The 21,129-nt window shown below is 43.2% G+C and overlaps 1 protein-coding gene across 12 annotated transcripts in view; it reads right to left on the bottom strand.

Moving 5' to 3' along the window:
- The window catches only part of ehbp1l1a (EH domain binding protein 1-like 1a), a 54,618-nt gene that overhangs the window by 16,026 nt on the left and 17,463 nt on the right, over nt 1-21,129 (bottom strand). Inside the window, exons 8-23 of one of the 12 annotated variants that reach the window (XM_080452215.1) lie at nt 19,926-20,159; nt 17,707-17,931; nt 16,866-17,096; nt 15,999-16,142; nt 15,180-15,395; nt 14,902-14,955; nt 14,647-14,722; nt 13,258-13,734; nt 7,884-13,028; nt 7,692-7,757; nt 7,234-7,491; nt 4,691-6,354; nt 2,429-4,417; nt 2,276-2,330; nt 1,826-2,020; nt 429-1,226 (exon numbers count right to left, since the gene is read on the bottom strand). In XM_080452215.1, coding sequence (XP_080308341.1) covers nt 429-1,226; nt 1,826-2,020; nt 2,276-2,330; nt 2,429-4,417; nt 4,691-6,354; nt 7,234-7,491; nt 7,692-7,757; nt 7,884-13,028; nt 13,258-13,734; nt 14,647-14,722; nt 14,902-14,955; nt 15,180-15,395; nt 15,999-16,142; nt 16,866-17,096; nt 17,707-17,931; nt 19,926-20,159 — 11,827 coding nt within the window. Of the gene's footprint in view, nt 1-428; nt 1,227-1,825; nt 2,021-2,275; nt 2,331-2,428; nt 6,355-7,233; nt 7,492-7,691; nt 7,758-7,883; nt 13,029-13,257; nt 13,735-14,646; nt 14,723-14,901; nt 14,956-15,179; nt 15,396-15,998; nt 16,143-16,865; nt 17,097-17,706; nt 17,932-19,925; nt 20,160-21,129 lie in introns of all 12 variants that reach the window. The other 11 variants (XM_080452211.1, XM_080452206.1, XM_080452210.1 and 8 more) reach the window with 11 other exon arrangements.

Raw genomic sequence — 21,129 nt, 5'->3', positions numbered from 1 at the left:
TACATAGTTAGAACAAGAAATTAAATCAAGCAGGTCATCACCCATGGTCTCAAATTCTATAAGCTGTCACATAGCTGTCAAAACACCATTTCTTGTTAACATAACTAAATATGCGGAGAAAAACAAACTTCAAGAAAGCCATCCAGTTGTGCCACCAATAATATCACGCCAAAGTCCATACTTTTCAACATTCTCTCACATTTAAAACATGCATTTTGACACAACACTATCACAGCAAAACATAAAGGACAGACTGATAAAGCTGTTTATTGCAATTGTGCCACAAATGTCTCCATTCAATTTACTCTGAAGCAAGCATTGATAAGCAGAACGAAAGACACCGTTATGACTGCAAATCCAGCATATTTACGATTACACACCGTGCAACCAAAAACGTTTGGGATGGGATGCGGTCCCTTGCCACTCACCCTTTGTCCAGGAGCATGGAAGTTATCACTGTTTTAATCTCATCCTGTCCTGTCTCAGCCTGCTCCCCTGCTAACAAACCTTCAGCAGACCCTGATGTCTGTACTGAATCTTTCTCTGTGGATGTTCTCTCCTCCAATTGCCAAGAATCAATCGAGGTCCTCTCTTCTTCAGCTCTCCCAAGCGCTTCCTTCGAGATTTCAGTGATATCGGCTTCTGTCAACGGTGGCCATTTCCTCATAATATTTGGTCCCGCAACTCCTACAAACCCATCCTCACTGTCTGTTGGTGATGGTGATGATGACCGTTCATCTGCTAGGTTAAACATGTAGGGCTCTGCAGTTTTTGGCACTTCAATTGTGTATTCAGTTTGAACTGAACCATCAAACTGGGGCTCATCTACAGGTGCTATTGTTTGAACGAGAGCAGTGTCATCTTGGGAAGCTACAGAAGATACTGATGGGATCACAATATCTTCAGGATCTTCAGGATCCACTACAAACCCATCCTCACTGTCTGTTGGTGATGGTGATGATGACCGTTCATCTGCTAGGTTAAACATGTAGGGCTCTGCAGTTTTTGGCACTTCAATTGTGTATTCAGTTTGAACTGAACCATCAAACTGGGGCTCATCTACAGGTGCTATTGTTTGAACGAGAGCAGTGTCATCTTGGGAAGCTACAGAAGATACTGATGGGATCACAATATCTTCAGGATCCACAGAGGAGGAGAGAACCGTGGGAAAATCTTCAGCTGGTGTAGAGGCAGTAGGACCCAACATGGATGCTACAGTTTCATAACTATGAGAAGGAGATACTACAGTCAGTGATTGTAACTGCTGGCCAAACTCAATCAACGGTTTCAATACACGCCAAGATTAGTAAATCATAGATTGTTTAAGATTAAATTAATTTAATGAGGTGATTAGGTGATTCCATGCAAAAAACGTGAAATGTATTTTATGTTTTTTTTAGATCTGACACTCAAGAGATAAGTTAAAGACTAATTTTTCAGCTGCAGTCTTTAGTTTACAGGAATGCATCTTTCTAGTCTGAGACTCGTACTCGAGGTCACGTGATCATGAACTGCAGCTTGCTGCTCTGGCTGACTCTAATCACATACAGCTGATTAGTCTAATCATGAGCATGTTTCAGTCAAAGCGTTGCCTCCTACATGCGCGCACACCCAGTAACGTTTGTCAAAAAGAAACCTGTCTATATTGATTTCCAAAGGTTAGGACTTGCTGACAGAGAATTATGGCTTGCAAATATTTAGATGAATCCAGCACACTTTGTGTTTTAGGACTACTTGCTGTAACACAGTATTTTCTTTTTTATCACTACATTCTTCCACAAAATATAACATGCAATGCAGTGGTTTCACACCATCCACCACTTACCCTCTGTGGAAAGCGCCCACAAGAGCCTGTACTAATCCTGAGGGCTCTTCTGACAAAGAGGACACTGCCTTCTCTGTCAGTGTTCCCTCTGCCTCCAGTACTTCCCAACCTAAAACTACCTCCGTCTCTGGTACATCCAGAGGCTTCTCCACAGTTTGGACTTCCTCTGCTGCTAGCCTCTCTATTTGTAGGCTGCTGAAGACCAGAGACAAAAGATTTAGGACTGCAAGTACACATAATCTTTGCAATTTCAATAGGGCTTCGGTCCTAATAATTCATGCCAAACACATCAGAAAAAGGAGCTTCCCAGCAACAGGCTTCAAAGAAACCTAACGTGCACTACGAATACGTTACCAGCGCTGTTTATTAGCCACTGCAAGCCATGTTAGAATTATACCACATTTCTTTACATAGCAATCCATGCAGAAAGCACTGGGTTCATACACTTACCCACTATTTACTGCAACCTCTACTCTTTGTCCTACATCCCTTTTCAATTTCTCTTCTGTTACAAAAATAAAGATATTAAAATACAGTTTGTACAATAAAGCATGGTACCACTTAAATATGGATACTGAACACGACACAATACGTCTCTCTCACCAGATACTGTTGCTGTAGCTGGACTGCTAACAGGTACAGGGGAGATTTCAAGAATGCTTGCTTCTTTGGGACATGGCTGAATTGGCTGTATTAGTCTGTGGCTGTCTTGTGATTTAGATTCTTCAATAGAAAACAGCATTGAAGCAGCTGTTGTTTGTTCTTGTACTGGGTTTAGTTGTGGGATCGTAGGGAAGCCAGGGATTCGGCTCAAATGTGGACATGTTGGAGCCATTGCCACCATTTGTTTAATCTCATCATTATTTTCTGCTGAACTATTTGCAAGAACAACTTTCTTCTCATTTTTTGGCTTCTCAAAGAGTGGCTTGGCGAGTGTTTTCCAATCCTGTGACTCTACAACTGTACAACTAAGCATCCTTGCTGATGGAAATCCGGGAACACTTGAAACATATGGTGCAGAAGCACATAAGCTAACCATGTTTGGTTTTCTGTTTTGAACTGGAGCAGAGGGGAACCCAGACATGCGAGCCTCTTTTGGACAAGATGTCAGTGATGCAGCCATACTTTTCACATTGTAACTATATGGACGGTCAAGACCAGAAAGTGGCATGATCATCTCTAATTCTTTCTTCTGAGGCTTTACCCATAGAGGCTTTGGTTCAATCAACCAGCCTATGCTTGAGACTTCAGTCATGGATGGGAAACCTCTGAGACTTGAAGCTTTGGGGCAATAAGGCACAAGACTCATCATACTAGGATTCATGGTTGATTTGGGTCGCGGTGCTGAGGGGAACCCAGGAATCCTGGATGCTTCTGGGCAAGATGGTAACATGGTCAACATTGCTTTTATTATTTCTCTGTCTTGTCTTGGATCGTCTATTGCAAAAACAGTCCTCTTTTGAAGCGCATCCCATAAAGGCTTAGGATCAACCAGCCACTGTAGTGTTGTGCCTCCTTCAGTAGATACACATCCAGGGAAACTGGACAGTTTGGGACATACTGGTACAAGACTCAACATGTTGCATCTACGAGCAGAGGGGAAACCTGGAATTTTTGCTGCTGTGGGGCAAGACGGTGTCATAGAGAACATGTTCTTAGCATTGTCCACTTCCATTCGTGGACTATCAATCATCACTTGATGCTTCATTCGTCGTTTTAGTAATGAATCCTGTTCAGCCACCCACCCAACTCCCTTTCCCCCTTCAATTGAAGCAAATCCAGGTATTTTGGAAACCTCTGGGCACAAAGGGAGCAGGTTAACTATGTTTAGGGCATAATACATAACTTTAGGATTTGGAAGAGATGGGAAACCAGGAATACTAGCCACTTTTGGACATGAAGGAACCAAAGAAGCCATATTCTTTGTGTTCTTATTGACAACACATGGTCGGTCAAATTTAACTTCTTCCTTCTTCAGTGGCCTCTTCACCAAAGAACCCCTTTGAACAATCCAGACTACTTTTGTATCTCCCTCTATAGTTGGGATACCTGGTATACTGGAGAATCGTGGGCACAATGGGAGGATGTTGACCATATTTGGTCCATAATACACAGTTGTTGGGTTTGGAACTGATGGAAATCCTGGGGTCCGTGCCTCTTTTGGACAGGATGGTACCAAGGAGAACATTACCTCCATTTCCCTCTTAACTTTTTCAGATGTGTCAGTTAATGAGATTTCATTCACTTTAGTTTTCCTTTCCCATAATGGCTCTTTGCTCACTGTCCACTCTTTCCCCATCATATCGAGAGATGGGAAACCTGGTATACTGGAGACTCGTGGGCACAATGGGAGGATATCGACCATATTTGGTCCATAATACACAGTTGTTGGGTTTGGAACTGATGGAAATCCTGGGGTCCTTGCCTCTTTTGGACAGGATGGTACCAAGGAGAACATTACCTCCATTTCCCTCTTAACTTTTTCAGATGTGTCAGTTAATGAGATTTCATTCACTTTAGTTTTCCTTTCCCATAATGGCTCTTTGCTCACTGTCCACTCTTTCCCCATCATATCGTGAGATGATGGGAAACCTGGTATACTGGAGACTCGTGGGCACAATGGGAGGATATCGACCATATTTGGTCCATAATACACAGTTGTTGGGTTTGGAACTGATGGAAATCCTGGGGTCCGTGTCTGTTTTGGACAGGATGGTACCAAGGAGACCATTAATTGCAATGCTCTCTTATCTTTTTCAGATGTGTCAGTCAATGAGACTTCTCTCACTTTAGTTTTCCTTTCCCATAATGGCTTTTTTGTCATTGTCCACTCTTTGCTCTTCATATCAAGAGTTGATGGGAAACCTGGTATTCTTGAAACTTTCGGGCATGTATTTGCCAGACTCACCATACTTGGCATTGTCCAGACATAAATCTCTCTGGGTTGTGGCACAGATGGGAAGCCAGGTATCCTGGATTCTTTGGGACAACTAGGAACAAGTGAGACCATTCCTATTATTTCTTTTCCTATTTCAAAGTTGTCGGGTAACAATACATTCCTCTTCTTGATTGGCAACTCCCACAATGGCTGATAATCAGTGTTCCAGTCTTTGCAATCAGGTTTTTGAGTGGAAGCAAAACCAACCACACTAGAGACAGCAGGGCAAGATGGAAGAAGGTTGACCATGCTAGGGCCATAATAGACAACTTTAGGTTGAGGCACAGAGGGGAATCCTGCAATTTGAGCTTCTTTTGGACATGATGGGACAAGAGCTAATATTCCTTCCATTCCATCTTTATCTGATATATCTTCAATCTTGACTGTCCTATTTCGGGTCAGATTTTTCAATAAAGGCTTGTGATCTATTGTCCAGTTTTTGCTACTAACCTCCAATAATGATGGGAAACCTAAGACACAGGAGACTTTTGGACAAGTAGGTAAGAGGCTTACCATATGTGGCCTGTAAGGTATTGAACTTGGCTGTGGAACTGAAGGGAAACCAGGAATGCAAGAGTCTTTTGGACAAGATGGTACTAAAGCTACCATTTGTTTCATTTCACTTCTCTTTTGTTGCGATATGTCTGTAAAAACAGGTTTCGTCATCTTTTTAGTCTCCAAAAAGGGTTCATGATCAGAAGTCCAAGATGTATTCGTTCTCTCAGTAGATGGCAAACCTGGTATTTTGGATACTCTTGGACATGAGGGCAGAAGATCTACCATGTTTGGTCCATGATCAACTACGCTGGGTTGTGGCGCAGAGGTGAACCCAGGGGTTGGGGTTTCTTTTGGACAAGTTGTTACAAATTGAACCATTTCTTTCACATTCTCTTTTGTTTCTTTCGCCCACTGCTGTGGCTCCTCTGTGAGCCAATCTTTTTCTTCTTCGATGGGCTGTCTTGAAGGCTCAATAATACTCATTACACTAGGACCTGTTTGTTGAGTGCATGGTGTCTGTTCAATTTCAGGTCTCTTTAAAGATGGGAAACCTGGGATGCTTGCCACTGTGGGGCAGGCTGGCTCCATAGCCACCATATGTTTGGTTAGCTCTGTATCTACTAGTAGTTTATCCAAATGAGGAGAAGATTCAATAGTTAGTATAGCCTTAGATGTCTTCTCCAATATGACGGCATTGTCAACTGAGCAATCATCTACACGGTTTTCAAGGGAAGGGAATCCCAGTATACCTGATATTCTTGGGCAGGTTGATGATAGGTCTACCATGGTTGGTTCCTTCTCTGTCTTTATGCCATCTGCTTCAGTCTTTCTAGAAGGGAAGCCCAGGATGGTGGCAGCATTGGGGCAAGATTGAATCATATTAACCGCTCCTCTCATTCTCTCCCCCTCTCCTTCTTCTGATGTGTCCATACTGAGTGTTGTGATCGCCGTCAGTTGCTTCTCCCAAAGTACACTTCTGTCTGTATGATATTCCTCTAGCTTCTGCTCTGCAGTGAGTATTTGGGTGGATGGAAACCCTGGTACACTGGCAACAGCTGGGCACGATGACAGCAATGAAACCATGCTTTCATGTCTAAAAAGAGAGTGAAATCAAAGTCACTCTCATACGATGTTTAATGAAGGCGTATGTTTGCAAACGTGATAAGGCCATGATAGGACCAAAGTTTACCAGAACTTAAAGCTCCTCTCTTATACATACATGAACAGAACACAGTGGTATATTTTCTTAAAAGGACACTATCACAATTATCATTAGTTATGCGGCTAATGTTCCATTACCAGACATTACAATTTGCAGTCTTTTATGTCTCTGCGAAATGCCACCGAAGTTGTTCTGAAAAGTTTACCCGAGTGATGTGAATATTACTGTAATATATGTTTTGTTTAACTTCTACCCTCCCTCAGTGGCTGTGACACTGTCCTTGTTAACTGTGCTTATGGCAAAATAGCGATCTTGACTTCAGAAAATGTGAGTCAGGAGGTGGTCAAAGATGTAGATGTGCTGTTGCCTTATTTGCATGCCAGGTCCATGATTGTGCACAAAATGCATCATGGGCATTGTAGAAACACAGAGGAGGGCTGAAACTGTCAAAATTGTACGTCAATATGGATAATATTATCATGAATATCGTTGTCTCTGTAGACTATGATAACAATCAACTGAAATGCATTCCAACAGCATGATAGTGTCCCTTTAAGTTAATTTACTACCACTTTACCAGCCAATACTCTTGTGATAGCTACGTGCTACAAAACAATAATGTAATAATAATAATATAAAATACAACTAATTTAATTGTCATAGTTGTGTCTGAAAATGAAACAATGCCATGAAATGATCAAAGAGACGGTGGAAATGCACTTCAACAGCTACAGTATAAGAGATATGCAACACAGATGTGACATCATGCACAGGCAATGGTGAGGCCAAGTACTGGGCTCTCACACTTACCCACTATTGGAGTGTCTTATAGCATTCACTGGGTCCACTGAGTCAGAATATACCTCCGTCTGTCTATTGGCAGAAGCACCATCCATCATGGTGCCTGACTCTGAAATACTCTCTATTGTAAGTTGTCTGCATGACTCCTCTAGGGGCACTAAGACATGTTCCTTAGCAATGGTTTCATTATATGCTTCTTTGTCAACAGATGCTCCCGAATCATATAGCGATGTCTGTCTTTCTTGAGTGGGAGATTGGCCAGAGAGGCTGAAAGAATGACAAGGAACAATAGGGAAAAAATAACCAACATAATTGAGGTGGACCACAAGCATAAACCGCACAAAGAATACAAGAATAACTACAGTATAGTAGAGTCAGTCAGATGTGGATGGGATGATGCGAAAGCGTTACTACATAAGCAAAACAGCCCAACAACAGCCTCAATCCTCATGCAAACTACCACCCACCTCTCTTTAACACTCAAGAATAATGGCATGTCCGGAATGGAGTGCCACATTCTGCAGTGCAAGTGGCTGAAAACAGAATTGAAAGGCAGGCTTTTCAGACACCATTCCACTGACAACACAGAAAACAATGCAACACATTTCATTCAGCATTGCAGGTACTATGTATGTAATCTGCTTCTCCCACTCACTCACCCTTTTTCTAGAATGCCCACTTCTTGAGTGTCTTTCTGTGTCCAAAAGTCCCATTCCTCCTTTTGCCCCTCCAACACTGTGATACTTTCAGATTTTACTTCTCCACTATCAAGCATTAATTGTATTTGGTTGACATTGTACAATACTTTCTCAGGCTTATTGCATTCATTGGATTGATCGTCTTGTGAGTTCATTGTTACATCCTCTGGAGCATGTGGGCTAGTAGGCAATGTAAACTGTTCTGATCTCTCTCTGGATGTCTTCTTCCAGAACGATTCCTCTTCCAATGGCATATATTGAATGTCCTTGTCTTCTTTTTCTGCTATTGGAATGCCCTGAACATTCGAATCCGGCAAAGTGGGGCATGTTGGTTTTAAGGCCGTGCCACTCCTATCAATACTACTGCTATCCACTGATGTAGCAAAAAGTGTGATTCTCTCTTTTGATGACATCACCATATCACTTGACCAGTCCTGTTCTGAATGGTGTGTAAGTATCGATGGATTCCCAAGAATTGGGGATTTCTTTGGACAAGATGGCACAATACTTGCCATACTTGGAAGTATTTCTACTTTACGCTGTGGAAGTGATGGAAAGCCAGGGCTGAGAGCAATGGCTGGGCAAGACGGTACCAGAGAAACCATTTCCTTAATTACATCCTTTTCTATAGAATCATAATAGACCTGAATTGTGCTGCATTCTCTAAACAGTTCTATCCTGTCCATTGGCTTCTCCCAGAGCACAGTATCAGTCTCTACAGTTGACCAGCCCTTTGCACTAGTATCAACAATAACTGAACATCTTGAGGGGAAACCAATAATAACAGACTTTCTTGGGCAAGTTGGCAGCAGATGTGCCATGTCTGGCTCTTTCTCTAGCATGACATCCACAGCTTGTGGTTGTGGAGCAGAAGGAAAGCCAGGAATGGCGGCTTGTCGAGGGCATGATGGCTGCATACTGAGCATTGTTTTTCTGTCTCTCAAAGACATTTCCGGGACAGTGTAATCTCGGTAAGCATGTCCCTGTCTTCTACTCAATAGGTTCTCCTTAAATGACTCCCAGGCAACATTCCAGTCTTTGTGTCCAGACATGAGATGTCTTGCAGGCAGACCTGGAACTTTAGTGTGCTCTGGGAGAGTAGGTAATATTTTTTGCATGCTTGGGGTAACTTCTACTGTAACTGTTTTTGGCTGCCAGTGCCAAAGTGACTTAGAGGGAATTCCGTGAATACAAGATTTCTTGGGACATGGCGGCAACATTGATACCATAATTTTAGACATTGCTTTGTTATTATTGTGTGACATTTGGCCATGTATAATGGTATGCATTTTTGCTTTACCTGATGTCCTCTCCCAGAATGGCCTTTTATTCATATGCCAAATGTCTGACTCGATGGGACATCTGGAAGGTACACCAGGAACTTTAGAATGCTTCGGACAAGTAGGCAGAAGACTGACCATACTTGGTGTATCAGCCACCACTACCTGATGTGGTGCAGATGGAAAACCTGGTAAACGTGACTTGTTTGGGCAGGATGGCAATATGGATACCATATTTCTGACCTTTTCACTATCAAAGTAGAGGGAGTCAACATCTTCTATATGTAACATAGCTTCAGTTCTCTGTCTAGTGAATAACAGTGACTTTCTATCCAATGGCCATTCGGCTGCTTTGGTATGTTCTATAAGTGGCATTCCCGGCACTGTAGATATCCTTGTACAAGTAGGCAGTAAATTCACCATACTGGGGACATTAGCCAATAACTGCCTTGGAGCAGAAGGAAAGCCTGGTATAATGGCCGTCTCTGGGCAAATGGGTGACATTGCAACCATACTTTCAGCAATGTTCTTATCAAGAATGAAAGGAACATTAATAATGTGTACTTCCTTTTTCTTCAATGGTCTATGCCACAATGAACCTTTTCCTACAACCCATTCATCGTCAGTCGTCACACAGACTCTTTTGCAGGGCAAACCAGGCATGCTACTATGTCTCGGGCATGAGGGCATAAAATTGACCATAGAAGGTTCTTGTCTGGGAGCAGAAGGAAAGCCAGGACTTATGGCTTTTGGGGGGCAAGATGGCAACATATCTACCATGCCTTTCAGGAATTGTTGGTCTTTTGAAACCCACTGCACTATACAAGCTTGTCTTTTCATCAACGGTCTTTCCTTAACTGATGTGTTCAGAGCCTGCCAATATTTGTCCTCAAAATTAACTAGATGTATAGATGGTATGCCAGAAACCTGTGCTTGTTTAGGGCATGTTGGCACAAGCCTTGTCATACTTGGTGCAAGTTTCCGGGGTGCTGAGGGGAAACCTGGAATAACAGTCTTTTCAGGACATGAAGGTAACATAGCTACTGAATTTAACATTTCTCCTTTGTTGTAGCCCTGAGAAATGACTGGAAAAATATTTTTAAACAAGTTGTAACTTTTTCTCAAGGGTTTCTCCTTCAATAAAATCTGCCTTGTCACATCCAGATCTCTACCTTGAGAATTAACTGGCTCTCTCGAAGGCAGACCTGAAACTCTGCTTTGTATTGGGCAAGTAGGAAGAATGTTAACAATGCTAGGATCATGTCTTGGTGCAGATGGAAAACCGGCCATACTGGCCTTTCTGGGGCAAGATGGCATCATGGTTGCCATGACTTTCAGCATTAGAGGGTCCTTGAGGGCAATTTCCTGATAATGACCAATGTGTAAATAAAGCCCTTCTCTATTCTTCAATGGTCTGTGCCAGAGGGGTCTTCTGCCTACATTCCAGTCCTCTTCTCTATGTGTAAAATACATTTGAGAAGGTAAACCTAAAGCTCTGGCTACTCTGGGGCATGTAGGCATAATGTTAACCATGCTAGGATCTTTCCTTGGTGCAGAGGGGAAACCTGGCATACGAGCTTGTCTTGGGCAAGATGGCATCATTGTTACCATGACTTTCAGCATTTCAGGATCCTTATAAGTGATTTCCTGAGAATTAGCAATCCATGTACCAAGTCCTTCTCTCTCCCTCAATGGCTTCTGCCACAGAAGACTTCTATCCACACTCCAGCCTTCTTCTCCAAGTAAAACAGACAATTTAGAAGGTAACCCTGAAATACTGGCTACTCTGGGGCATGTAGGCAGAATCTTGTCCATTTTGGGTTCTTTTTTAGGTGCAGAGGGGAAACCAGGGATTGTTGCATTATTTGGGCAAGATGGGCTCATGGCTGCCATGTTCAGCAATTCTTTTTCGCTACCCTGGCTGAAAGGAACTGTGTGAATCAACACAAACATTTTCCTTAGTGGCTTCTCCCATAATGGTTGTTCATTAACAATCCATAGTTCATCTCTTAATGGTTCTTTAGAAGGTAACCCAGAGACTCTGGTTTGTCCAGGGAATGTAGGCATAATGTTAACCATGCTAGGATCTTTCCTTGGTGCGGAGGGGAAACCTGGCATACTAGCTTGTCTTGGGCAAGATGGCATCATTTTTACCATAGCTTTCAACATTGCAGGATCCTTATAAGTGGTTTCCTGAGAATTAGCAATCCATGTACCAAGTCCTTCTCTCTCCCTCAATGGCTTCTGCCACAGAAGACTTCTATCCACACTCCAGCCTTCTTCTCCAAGTAAAACAGACAATTTAGAAGGTAACCCTGAAATGCTGGCTACTCTGGGGCATGTAGGCAGTAGGTTAGCCATAATGGGCTCTTTTCTAGGTGCAGAGGGAAAGCCAGGGATGGTGGCCTTCCTTGGACAAGATGGTAGCATATCTACCATATCCTTTTGATGTTGTTTATCCTCATGTGACCTTTCCTGAACCAGACAAGTATGTGTTCTCAATGGTCTGTCAACAGGTAATCTGCTCAATGTGTGCCAGTTGTCATGGTTTGTGTTCAATATTTGTCTAGATGGCATGCCCGTAATAATAGTCTGTTTGGGGCATGTAGGGAGAAGGCTGAACATACTTGGTGTACGTGCAACCTTCTGTGACAATGCAGAAGGAAACCCCCACATGCTGGAGCTTCTAGGACATGTTGGCAACATGGTCACCATGACATTCCTCATTTCAGCGCCACTCACAGTATGCTCCTGAACAAAAGACATTTGTGAAATGCATCCCTCTCTTATCTGCAATGGTTTCCTCCAGAGAGAACGTCTGTCCACAGCCCAGGTCTGAGATCTAATCACTGCTCCCCCAGAGGGTAAACCTGGAATCCTGGCAACTCTGGGACAGGTTGGTAGAAGGTTAGCCATATTTGGTACTTTCCTTGGGGCAGAAGGGAATCCAGGAATACTGGCAGATCTGGGGCAGGATGGTGTCATGTCCACCATCTTTGCAATCACTGCACTGTCTTCATAATGTGCACTAGTATAATCCAGAAGCCAGACCAATGCCAGTCTATTACCGACAGATTTCTCCAACAGTACTCTCTTGTCAACAGACAAAGCTACAATCTGTGACTGCTCTAGAGATGGCAAACGACAAACCACAAATGATGGCAAACCACAAATGATGGAACGCAATGGGCATGTTGGTACTAGTTTAGTCATACATGGGGCTCTCTCTTTTGCGTCAAGTTTAGGCTCTAAGGTAGATGTTATGCCAGACACAGAGCTTTCCTGCATACAAAATGGGACAACTTCCAGAGCAGTTTTATGTTCATACTTTTCTTCTATACTAACAACAGAGCTTGGCGTTAAAACCGGCTGCTTTTCTCTCTGCCCAGCTCTTGCCCAGAGTGCTTTGTCATCTTCACGTGAAACCACAGCTTCAGTTTCCTCTATCGCCACAAAATCTTTAGAAGCCAAATCAGGTACACTGGAAGTAACTGCTGTGCATGAGAGTGTATTCACAGTAGATTGTATCACATGTGTCTCCAGTCTGTCCATGTTAGACTCTGAGGATGCTGAGGGGAGCCTGAGATCAGCGGTTACTCTTGGAATACTTGGCACAGAGGCAGCCAGACTTTCCATCTGTGTTTTGCTGACAACTGCTTTTTTAACAGTAGGGATGATTTCTTGGCCTTCTTGTTTTGGCTTCTCGCACAGTGGGCTTTTATCATCCACAAACCGTTCTCCAGATTGACCTTCAGAGGTCTTGCTCATCGATGCAGAACTGACCCCTCTGGAATGAGCCGGTGTCAAGCTAGCCAACCTCTCATTTCTGAAGGGACAAGGGACACCAAAGAATGGATTTCAGACCAAAAAGGCTCAGTTTCTCCAAAATCATGAGTTTTGTGAGCAAGACTACAGACAATTCATTTTGCTTTTAATATTAAAAATAACTTATTTACTTAATATAACTCATGTGATCACACCAATAGGAACCTCTCTTTCTATAATCTGATCAAAACTAATCAGTGGTGTGTGCAATGACCAATCACCACACTTACCCCACATCCATAGGTGCAGCTTCATACCCTCCTTTGACTGGGGAAACATCTTTCTTATCCACTCCAATTCTCTGCAGTTGTTTTGTGCCCTTTTCAAGGATTTGAGCAATTTTGGGCGAGTGTGCCAAGATGGGTTTAACTGGTCTGGAAGTTGGCGTGGTGTTGGTGGGAGAGACAACCATTGTACTTTGTTGTGTAGTGACAACAATCATACCGTGAACAGGCTCTGATTGGGCTATAGGAGTCCCTAACTTAATGGACATCTTGGTCAAGTGACTCTTCGATTTGACCAAAGGCTGATGGGCTGAAGTAGACACGGTCTCAGGAAAACCAGGCCTTTGCTCGGGTGCAGGGGGCAGTGGACGGGATGTTGGTGGGACTTTAGGGAGAGCCCTTGTCGGCTTTGTCTCTGCCGGATGCCTCTTGGATTTTGGCATCTCAAAATACTGGGGCCCCGGGGCTGAAGGTGCTCTGGGACTAAAGGACAGAAGAGAGGTCATGCTCTCAGGGCTGACGGTCAAACAAATGAAGGTCACAATTACGAGATCAATGGAGGAAATCGAATCTATGCAACACTAAGCAGTCAAATCCAGGTCATGACCCCCAACTCTCAGCCAAAATGTATCATAGAGCTCCATACAGTGACTCCCATGCATATGAGTAGTGTGGAAAGGAGCTTACGTCATTTCAAGGGCCAAATAACACTACTTGTAGCTAAGCTCACGCCAGACAAAACTGTCAATCAAACAAGCATGTAGTCAAGTGCCACATAATGGGGAAAATTCACTGTTCTTGGCCAAGCAGCAGCAATCTTCCAACATTGCAACAGCATAACAATTTCACACATGTCACCACTTAACCACAGGAAACAAGTCATGGCTATTTTTCAAGCAGCCATGCAAGCGAACCTTTAAGTGAGTCCAAGTCACATACCGCCAATATAACCTATAGAGTCTGTGAGCAAAACTTCAGAGATGTGTCTAACCTCCAATTAAATAAATGTAAAGGAGATTCAGTGATATTCACCTTAAAACGCCATAAAAATAGGAGTTCTGATATCACTCAATGAACCTCATATAATCTACAGTATCTTGTATAGAATTAAATTATACTACTTACACCAATATCAAATATGTTGAAAATAACAAGAAATAACAGACACATTTTTACAGAGGTCTTTAATCATCATGTGGCATGTTTGTATTATGAATTTAAAGTCAGTCTACTACAGTATGATTACATGGTTACAATAGTGGTTTAGCGGTGGTTTAACAACACTGTGTTAATGTTCAATGGAGATGATGCAGTTAAGGTCACATAACCACTCCAAGCATGAAAGACATCCGCCATCAACAATAGCATTCCCTTTTTTCTTTTGTATTCACTTACCTTGCAGATGATCTTATGCTCCTCTTCTCATAAGGCCTCTGACTGCTGACCATTCCAGTGGGTCCGGGTTCAGTGGCTGGACAGTGCAATATTTAGAGATCAAATATAATAATTATAATATTTGAAACATCATTGATATAATACCTTAGTTACAAAATAAATGACATGAATCAACACAAAGTACAACATTATAGCAAATACAATCAAATGTGACCATAAATACAAAGGGAAAGGATGAAACACAAATATGCTTACTTGTCGTTGATGGGTAATCCTCCTCTGTCAGTGTGCTTAGCAGCCTCTGATATTCTGGGGAAAGAGAAAAAATAATATTTGTTTAAATCCATTGTACACAGAAGAGTGGAACATTTTGACCTGCAACAGTCTGTCACGGTTCAACTGCTTTAATGAAAGCTACCAGCTGGGGGTGCCATGTGCTAGGGTCATTGTCAGTACAAAGCATCAGTCATTTCCATTCCCTGAATCTAATCAAGAAGGAACAGACGGGACGTTGTTCCTTTTTGATGTTGTACCTGCATCTTGGTCAGAGAGGGAAGATATGGCCGATGCTCTGGGAGGAACTGGAGGGAGAACAGGGGGAATTTGAGCCTGGGCAGGGGCCACAGAACAGGGGCTGAGAGGAGCAGGTGATGTGGTCTCTGGAGAGGTGACCCGGGGTCTCCAAGAGGGGACATGTCCGAGGGACCTCTTGTGTGTCTGGTCCAAAGACATGCCCATAGGAGGACCGACTGAGGCAGGCAGGGGAAAACATGGAAGGGCGATGGTAAGGATAGGATAGGAAGGCGGGAAAGAAGAAACAAAGGTAAGACCGTGAGGGAACGGAGAGGGGATAATTCAAAGAGTGAAAACTTTAAAGTATAACTTTAAAACAAATTCAGCAGACATTGTTTTCCATGCTTTTGGCAGACGCCAAGCTCAGTTTGTACCTGACTGCATGGCAGGTGGCAGAGAGGGAAGTTCAACGCAGGGAGCAGGGCCAGCATCAGCGATAGACAGAGACGAAGAGACAGAACAAGAGGCCCCCTGCCTCTTGTTCTGTCTCTTCTGTCTCTTCGTCTCTCTGGTGCTGGATGAAGCGGGGAGGGGAGGACACGGGATGGTGGCTGAAGAAGCAGGGCAACGGGAGGGGGAGGAGGAGCGATGGGCATTGAGGGGGGGCATACATTCAGCGTCTGGGGCAGAATCAGAGCTAGACCAAGATATTACGGAGTCAGACAAGAGGGCGATACAAGGGGTCTCGGAGGATTTAGATACAAGGGAGGGAGGGTGCTCAGCGGATTCAGCGGGCGATGAGGCCATGCTTGGGTCGGACTCAGACAAAGCAGCATTACATGGCGTCTCTATGCCCGGCTCTGTCCGCAGGGCCACAGGCTGCCCAGGGTCAGGGGGACAGGGACGCAAAAACTTGGGGGAGAGTTCTGGCTGGGCTAGAGGGGCCTGACATTTAGGAGGCCTCCATTCGCTTTGCCAGGGAGCTAGGAAAGAGAGAGTAGACAGAACAGAATGGAGGGATACAGGGAAATAAAGAGAGTGAAGCATAAGAACATACAGTAGTAGCCATGGAAGCAGACAGGTCAGAAAATAAAGGTATGGAGAGCATTGGAGGGAAGGGACACATGCACACAGATTATCCAGTGGTTTCATAGGTTATTAAGTTAAGGGAAAGTAGTCAAGTTAAAGGGAAGAAAGAGAGAGAACAACCCAAAAAAACAAAGCTAGATTAAATTATTATTGAAATTAATTTTAGAAACTGAAATATATGAGCAGATATTTAATTTGTATCATTATTTTGTGCACAAATTAACATAATGCAAATGTTATGTAATGGCAATGTCATGATCTGACAGCTGAAAAAACTGAAAAATGCCCTGCTACACAGTAAAATCCGGAGTGTTCATTTAAAGCTGGAAGTGTACAAAGTGATTTCTAGGGGTCCATTTCTTATATACTGTATATATTTTAGGCATTTAGCGGGTGTGAAAAAGTCAAAAGTCAAGTAAATCAATCAAAGTTAATAGGAAATAAGGAATGCTAGGGGATGAGGTGAAGTCTGAAGAGGTGTTTTGACTGCAGCTTTAAATGAGGGGTGCGTTTTTACATTTTCAGAGATAAATCAACGCCATGCACCCTAGCATCCCTATTCTGGGCATGTCATATAGGGAATAGCATCTTCCACCACTGTGGCTCTGCACGGGTACCTGTGTCCGGGGCAGACGGCAGGCTAGTGGGCCTGGTGAGGCCCTGGGAAGTGGGGTGAGCTGTGGGTCGGCTGGGAATGGGGGGAGGCTGAGAGGTGGGAGGTGGGGCGGTCAGAAGGGACTTTGAGGAGGAGGCTGAGGTGGAGGTGGAGGTGGAGGTGGAGGTGGAGGTGGAGGAAGAGGAGGAGGCGTGAGAACTCCAGGCGCTCGATCGAGCTGCAGCGTAAGTGGCTTGGAGAGAGGAGGATGGACAAAGAGGAAGGAAATAATCAAATGAAAAATGAATAAAATTAATTTAAAAAGGAGGAGAGGAGAGAGGGGAGAAAGGTGAAGACAGCGTGCATCTTTAAAGGAGTAGCTCACCCCAAATATTACTTATTTTCTATCAATTACACACCCCAGCCTTGAATTCATGGAGATTTCTTTTGTTTTTGTCTCATTCCTAAGCCAATAATTTGATGACCGGCGGCGGAGTCTCCAGTAGGAGACTCAAATGCATGTCAATTGAGTCTCCGCCGGTCATTTAATCATTGGCTTAGGAATGCGACAAAAACAAAAAAATCTTGAATCATGAATTGAAGGCTTCATGGGGTGTGTAATTGATAGAAAATAAGTACTTTTTGGGGTGAACTATACTTTTAACCAGGGGATTAGCCAATAGGAAACCAACAACAATTAACAGCCATTTTTTAATATACTGAAGCAAGGCAGTTCTGCTTCGGTATACCCGTAAATAATCGGAATAGTTGAAGCTCTGAGCGTCAGCTATTCATATGTTTTGTTTTGTTTTCCCCCTGGAGACATGCACAGACTGTCTAACAAATAAAAAAAGATCTAGTACCTGATTCTGGGATGTCAGAGATAGGGGGAGGGTGGAGAGGTGGGACAGGAGGAGCAGCAGCAGGGGGAGAGCATAAGGCAAAGGTGGTGAGCTCAGGGAAGGAGCCAGAGAGGGCCGTGGGAGCGAGAGCGGTGAAGGAGGGAGGAGCAGGGGGTCCCTGGCCCTCGATGGGAGAGGAGTCGCCGCTGTGGAAGCTATGCGGTCTCCGAGGGAGAGCGGCGGCCACTAAGGAGACCATACGGGACAGAAAAGGGACACACAGTGGTCGGAGAAGGTGACGTATATAAAGCACAAGAGCAATGCTCAGGGACAGCAAGTCAGCATCACAGCTTTGAGCTTACCATCCCAATTTAACCCATTTAGACCTGAGGCAGATTTTACAAATGTCTTCTAAATCAGAACAGTTTTCTGAAAAAACGTATGTTGCTATATCGGTGGTGCTCAAACTTTTTCATGTCAAGGACCCCCACAATTATATGTATTTGACCACGGACCCCCATCTCAAAATATTTTGTTCCAGGAATCCCCAGAAGCAAAGATTTTAGTTAAAAATGTTCCCTATAAAAAATAGAATATCTGTCCTGTTTTAATTGTTCTTTCTTTCTATCTCTATTTTTCTTCCCTTTCATGAAAACATGCAAATGCTGGGAACTTTCAAAATTTCTTTCACACTTTTTTTTTACACCTGTAAACCTGTGATGTGACAATAAAGTAGTTATTGAAGTTGAAATAGTATATTCCACTGTTTCTCAATAACGGGTCCGGGGACCACCAGGGGTCCAAATGGACCCTTACAGGTCAGTTTCGTTCCATTTGTACACTCTCTCAGAGTTAAACTAACACTGAGGATTTTACAGTGTAGATTGGGGTCCACTCCCAGAGGTTAAAATAATTATAATAATGGAATAAAATGGGAGTTTGTTGCCTATAGTGCATATCAAACTGGGGGTCATTGAAATCAAAAAGATTGAGAACGACTGTTAACCTGACCTCACTTCCCCTACACGGGTACATTCTTTACACTTTCAGAGTTAAATAATTTTACTGTGTAGGCAAGTTAACAACAGCCCTGACAGGATGTAGATGGAGCGGAGCCAAGTGCCATAAATATGCCACTGCACACTGTGCACAGAATGAGCACATTCACTGGCAGGCTGGACCTGTGCTATGGAAACGAGGCGATTGCTCTCCAAAACTTGGTAATAAATGTCGAACAGATAGGAGCGGAGAATGTGATTATGCTGGGCCATTCCGTTCATTCCTCTGCACTCTGCCATGGGCTTACTTATTAAAACAGCAGAGGGTGGTCTAGGACCTATGAAAGATGCATGCAGTATTACATAACTCCAAATCATCTGCCTTCGGAGCCGAGCCTGTCCAACAACCTCTTTGGAGAGGAGAACCCACCACTATTCTTAGCGTTTTTCAGCTGTTTAATGTTTTCCACTACCAACAGAGGCATATACCATTGATTCCAGAGGCACAAGAACATTTCTGACAAGCACACTTTTTCAATTCCTCCTGGTATTTGTCTGAAAGTGACGTTATCCAGTAGCCTGGTAAAACCTGGTCGCGGAATTCGATTTCATTTTCATTTCAGCAGACATCGGTTTCTGCGATCGGGGTGGTTTACGAGGCTAGTTATCCAGATCCCATCGTCCGGAAGGGAAGCTCAAACTGAGTCCGGCCAGCTGGTTATCAATACTGTAGGCTCTACTGGTTTGGATTTAACTTGATGTTATAGGTGAAGGTGGCGGGCAGTAATCTTTCATCTCAAAACTACATTGATCAGGTGCTCATTTTTAACTTTCAAATTAAATTGCCTTTCACGAGAATCAACCGAGTACGCAGTATGCAGTTGGTACGGAAGAAAATTGGGGAAAAGCAGTAAGTAAAGTTGTCTGGATGCCGGGGGCTTTAAGAGTTATGTATGTGTAGTGCCTGAACACATCACATACTATTTCAATTAAGACTATAAAGCCATCTGGATCATTCACAGCAATTTCCTGCATGTTATTTTAACACTGACAATGTGTAAAGCCATTTTCACACTGTAAGTGTTAAATTAACACTCAGGATTTTGCTGTTCCCAATTCCTGATAATGACTGGGCTATATACAAATCTATGCATAGTACAAAGGATTGTGTACAAATACAGACATAACCACATCAAATCCCATGAGACCGAAACGGAACAGCAATTGTCTCTCAGCCAATACCTGAGCCTGCACCAGGCTGGAAGATTTTAGGCAAGGCGGGTGGGTGAGCGCGGGTAAAGGCTGGCAATGAGTAGGCATAGACAGAGGGCCGTGCCTGTTGGCTGCCATCGGTGAGCCTGGTACGGGGGAGAGATGGGACCGGGGCAGAGGGGTTTAGGGGTAATGGGGGTACGGGTAGTGGTGGGCGGGACAGCACAGGGATGACGGTGCCACCAGAGCTACTCCTATCCATCTCTGATTGACAGGTTGAGAGGAGGGGATGGAGTGATATGGAAGAGAAGAGAAGAGGAAGGAAGGCGTAGAGAAAAGCCATCAAAGAAATGACATAATGAGTTACAGAGACAAATGGAGAAAGACAAAGCAGAGGAAGGGTAAGTGGGAAATAATGAAGATATGTAAATGTGCAGGGATAGTACTCAGATACTCATCCAGAACTATTAAAACTAGGAATCTTATTCAGTAGCTTCATACCAGGACTGAAAGTGAGTGAAAGACAACTAATCTCTTTCATTCCGTATTAACCGCATGAATCCTCGAGTCCCTATTCTGGGCATGTTATAATAGGTGGAAATAGACAAACATCTGGCAAAAATAGATTTGGCTAAAATATGCAAACATTCACATGAAAATAGCTCACAATGCATCGCAAATGCGAAGCATTGATGTTACCTACTGTATAGCATTAAATAAAGTTTGATAATTTTTGAAAATGAGACAAATAAAAAAGGTCACATTGACGCCACTTATTAACTTTTCATATTTCATATACCTGCCACCCTTCAAATAGTGATTAGACTAACACCAATGCTGATTGTTTTGCTTCATTTAGCTGTAAGGAGAGTATCTGATGTACAACATGAGGATGTATGGAGGTTTAAACAACTGGTTTGAAACCTTGAGGATCAATATTCATCAGGACTGACCTAATATCTCTCATCAAACTATAATTATTTTCAGTGTTATAAAGAACTGAAAAGCTTTCACTGACAAGAATGACAGTAGTAAGGCAATGTATAGTTTGACAGAAAACATTTTAGGCACGTGAATATCATGCCATGATTTAATGCTAAAGATGGAATGCTAGTAGGGGTGTGCCGATATATCGTCCCGCGATATATCGCGATACGTTTTCGTGACGATATGTATCGTTTTAAGAAAAAAAAATATCGTTTTAAAAAAAAAAAAAAAAATTGCAAACAGCCCC

The sequence above is a fragment of the Gymnoscopelus braueri genome, assembly GCF_963280865.1.
Source record: "Gymnoscopelus braueri genome assembly, chromosome: 15".
In the NCBI taxonomy this organism is placed as follows: Eukaryota; Metazoa; Chordata; class Actinopteri; order Myctophiformes; family Myctophidae; genus Gymnoscopelus; species Gymnoscopelus braueri.
This window is presented reverse-complemented; position numbering and strand designations above follow the sequence as displayed.